We start from the raw sequence: 4793 nt of genomic DNA, 5'->3' as shown, positions 1-4793 counted from the left end.
GGATCACAGGAAGGAGATTTGTGGTGTGGTGTGTCTTTTAATAGTTTCCTTTTTAGAATCGCCCCCCAACTTTTTTTTCTTTTTTTTTTTTTTTTTTTGGTTACAGCTGGGGTAGGGTGGGGGGCATTGATTCTGACTCACCACACACTTTGAGAGGCTCTGACTCATCTCAGCTCTGGTGTTCTTCCAACTCTGTTCAGAACACTGTGGGTGCCCTTCCCCAGCTGCCCAGGAGCAGCCAGACCCGTTCAGATGTGCTTGCTTCAGCCCTAAATGACACCAAGTTCATTAGTAAATTAGACACACACACAAGAATCAAAGACTCCCCAGCAACCAACAGGGCTTAGGCAAGTTTTAGACTGCGTTGAAGCCAAGATTAATGTGCAATACCATTAGAATGAATTAACTGCTTTGCATTCAAGCATGCAGTTTACAACCACATTGGTAATATTATTGATAGTTAAAGGTTTATCTTAAAGTTTAAAAACTTATAAAAGTTACCTATAAATATTAAATGTTAGTTGAAACTTAACCATAACTTTTTAAAGTTAAGTATAAGTTGAAAGAAATAAACTTCTCTGTATTCATTATTCTATAGCGCTGTATCATAAAATATCCGTCCTAACTTGGGGAATTTGTAAGAGATCACATTTATCAAAAGAAGCAAGCTTTAACTGCTTAACTGCTTAAAGAATTACCCTTTGGTTATTCCCAGATAGTAAATGGCAGGTGTTTCTTCAAGTACATAAAGGGCTCCAAGTTCATTTAATTGTTCCTGATTGCTATTTTAATCACTATGCAGTGACTCCATTTCAAAAAAAGAATTTTGCATTTGGTAGAATTTGGGTGTTACACTGTCTTTTCTTTCCAGGAGGCTGTTCTGGTTCACCCTCCAGCAGAAGCTTTTCCCTGCTCACTTATTGTCAAGAGTGCTTTGCTGCTGACTCTAACTTGTAAACCTTCAATTTCCAGCATGTATCATCTCTGTGAGGTGGTTTTTATATTATATCAAAAATGGTCTCATCTGATAGTGAGTACCCTGCACAACAGCAATGAACGACTTCCTTTTGGGGAAAGTTGGCTTTCTCTCCACTTCTAAGAACAGATGTTTGTGCGTTTTGACGAACCCCCATCCAGCATCTCTGACTTGCCTCCTTTGACATCAAGCTTCTTGTTTCCTAACACCTTCCACTTTAACTTTCTGTACCTTTGCAATGCCGATTTGCAAAGATAGAGTTATAGGCGGATAGTAGGATTTCTGTTACCTCCCTTGGCCACATTTTAAAAATGTTTCCTAGTAATTTGTGTTCTGCAAGAAATGAAACTGAGCCACAGTTCTGCAGAAACTTGATAATGTCCTCCCTCGAGGACTCTCCATTGCTCAGCCTCCTGGGGACCAGCACAGAGATCTCTCCCCCCACCCCCCTTGAGGACCCTCAGCTCGTATATTTTGGATGTCTTTGGAACCAGGGAGTTTGGTAGGACAAAGGATGTTTTAAGGATTTAAAGAGAAAAGAAGCCGCCTACATTGAACTCATTCCCGTGCCGATGTTATTCCAGTTCCTGCCTCTGACACCGCATGTGTTCGGGCTTTTAGCAGGACTCGTTCTCCCAGCTTTGCTCTGAAATGTAAAGCCCCATTGCCCACTGCAAGTCTTAATGAAAAGCAGCTCATAAGCAAGTTACGTAACCTAATTGTAATCCAGGGATCAGCTTGGTTATATTATTTAAAGAAATAGCATCCATTTTCTGTGACCTGATTTAGAAAAGAAACCGAGGGAAGAAAAAAAAAATACCCACTTCAGCACTCGGCTCCTTGCGCTCATTCTAATGAGAACACTTGTAAATAATTCAGAAAACAATGACTTTTAAGAACATTAAACCCAACTTAGCTCAGGGTTCTATCTCAAAGCAGCTTTAGCTGCTTAAAGCAAGTGATAAATGATCATGAAATATGGAGCTTATTCTTGTAGACGATTTAGTCATTTAGTGAGTTTAATTTCCTCATCAGCTCCACACACGCGGAGCCGGATAGAGGCACGATGCTAGGGAATGCTGAGATGCCCGAGCCCTGCTCTCAGAAAGCTTACAGTCTGGTTAGGGTCAATAATGATATACCATCACCGGCTCAGTAATTGGAACAAACGTACTATAGTAATGTAAAATGTTAACAGTAGGGAAAACAGGGTTGTTGTTGTGGGGGGGTGGGGGTGGGGTTTGCAGCAATTCTGTGCCATTTTTGCAACTTTTTTTTTTAAATCTAAAACTATTCTAAAATTAAAAGTTTATTTTTAAAAACCTGGATAGGGAAACAGTTGGGTACACAAATAGAAATGCATCCATGCTTATTGCCTGGTTTATAGAAATAAAACCAGGCCTACCTAATAGGCAGCTTCGTAAGTACTACGATTGCTTAATGAACTTCAGAAGCACACAACTGGATTAATCATAATACTGATTGATGTTAAGAGTGTGCCATGAATCAAGGACTATGATTAGTTCTTTGGTCTTTTCATAAACCTCATTTAATTGATTGATACTGTATGTATTATAATAATATACTAAACCTCCCAGACCCACCTTTCAACCCAAGAGCTAAAAGGCCCCCATGACTTACATTAACTTATGCCTTCTTCTTCCATCGCATCCCCCAACTGTCCCCTCAGTAGTAACCACTCTCTTAAATTTTGCTTCTGTCATACCCTTGCTTTTCTACACATTTTATTACACATATGTTTGGGCCTAAACTTTATGCAAGCTTTATTTGCTTTTGAATTTACACGTTGTCTTCTGGGACTTACTCTTCTGGCTCAACATTATGTTCCTAAGATTTATTAATAATGTTATGATTATAGTTCATTCTTTTTCGCTGTCATATAATATTCAACAGCAGGAATGTACCACAATTTATTTCACCATGTCCATCGGTGGTTTCTAAATTTTTGCTATTACACATGGGTTCTGCCACAAACACTCATATGTGTCTCCTGGGAAATGGATGCTGACATGGCCATTGAACTAGAGCTTTACGTGATGGAACGATCTTTTTTTTTAATTAAAAAAATTGTGTTTACTTAGAAGCATTCAGAATGTCAACAAAACAGCTGCAACTTTTTTTTTTGCAATTACAGAGTGGTATTCAGTTAACAGAACAACAATTATTTCGTAGAAGCTGCATCAGAGACAACTGAAGATGAAAAACTACCATCCCCATATATAACTAATTTGTGCTATGCACCAACAAGAACCTGCTTTAAATTTCCATGCCAATTTACAACCCCCAAACTGTACCAGGCAAAGTTAGTGGCTATTGAAAATACCACCAGGGGCGCCTGGGTGGCTCAGTCGTTAAGCGTCTGCCTTCGGCTCAGGTCATGATCCCAGGGTCCTGGGATTGAGTCCCACATCGTGCTTCCTCCTCGAGGGGAAGCCTGCTTCTTCCTCTGCCACTCCCGCTGTCTCTGTCAAATAAATAAATAAAATCTAAAAAAAAGAAAATACCACCAGGACAGGGCTATCTAAAGACACATTCGGTAGTGTGTTAACTATACAAAAAAAAAAAAGTAAGATTAAAAACAAATCTTACACAGCCTTGCATTGCCATTTTTTTCTTTAAAAGGAGTGAGTTGTGTACAGGGCGGTTAAATGCTTTATAGACAAGAAAAAAAAACTGCGCTAGAACCAACTTATTCATCATCATCATCTTCTTCATCTTCATCTTCTTCATCTTCCTCCTCCTCCTCATCCTCTTCATCTTCCTCATCTTCCTCCTCTTCCTTCTTTTTCTTGCTCTTTTCAGCCTTGACAACTCCCTTTTTTGCCGCATCAGGCTTTCCTTTAGCTCGGTATGCAGCAATATCCTTTTCATATTTTTCCTTCAGCTTAGCAGCCTTCTTTTCATAAGGCTGCTTGTCATCTGCAGCATTGTTATTCCACATCTCTCCCAGTTTCTTTGCAACATCACCAATGGATAGGCCGGGATGTTCTCCTTTGATTTTTGGGCGATACTCAGAACAAAACAAGAAAAAGGCCGAAGGAGGCCTCTTAGATGCATTGGGATCCTTGAACTTCTTTTTTGTTTCCCCTTTAGCGGGGATGTAAGTTTTCATTTCTCTTTCATAATGGGCCTTGTCCGCCTTTGCCATGTCTTCAAATTTTCCTTTCTCTTTAGCAGATATGATCTTCCACCTTTCTGAGCACTTCTTAGAAGACTCTGAGAAGTTGACTGAAGCATCTGGGTGCTTCTTCTTATGCTCCTCTAGGCAAGTTTGCACAAAGAATGCATATGATGACATTTTGCCTCTTGGCTTCTTAGGATCTCCTTTGCCCATGTTTAATTACTTTCCTCAGTGAGGCACAGAGTCGCCCAGTGCCCGTCTGGCTCTCACTTGCCCTGGCACTGTCTCTATGGAGCTCAATGTACTGCAATGGCTGTCGTGACTGAACGATCTTAAAACAGCATGAGAATCAAAGCTTAGCAGTTCACCTACAGAGATTACATCATGTGTGTCCAGGGAAGAGCATATAATATGAATTCTTCACCTTTCATGCAAAGCATAACAGGAATGATACACTAATTCCATGTCAGTTGAGATTTGATTTGGCTCTACCATGAAATTGAAATTAATATTGGCTTAAATATCCATGTTGCTCTCACGTAAAATATCCAGAGATGAGAGGCCTACAACTGGCATGGCAAGATCCACAAAGTTGTCATGGATGCTGACTTCTTCCAGCTTTCCAGTTTGCTATCCCGACAGTATGACCTTTGTCTTCATAATCCAAAAGGACTG

The 4793-nt window shown here is 40.0% G+C and overlaps 1 protein-coding gene across 1 annotated transcript; it reads right to left on the bottom strand.

Moving 5' to 3' along the window:
• Nucleotides 1–3686: 3686 nt before the first annotated feature.
• Nucleotides 3687–4331, bottom strand: LOC110587384 (high mobility group protein B1-like). The gene has a single exon (XM_044918837.1). The coding sequence runs from the start codon at nt 4329–4331 to the stop codon at nt 3687–3689; it is 645 nt and encodes a 214-aa protein (XP_044774772.1).
• Nucleotides 4332–4793: the final 462 nt, after the last annotated feature.

Source organism: Neomonachus schauinslandi, chromosome 10 (genome assembly GCF_002201575.2).
Source record: "Neomonachus schauinslandi chromosome 10, ASM220157v2, whole genome shotgun sequence".
Lineage (NCBI taxonomy): Eukaryota > Metazoa > Chordata > Mammalia > Carnivora > Phocidae > Neomonachus > Neomonachus schauinslandi.
The sequence above is the reverse complement of the archived record's forward strand: the minus strand, read 5'-3'. Positions and strand labels throughout refer to the sequence as shown.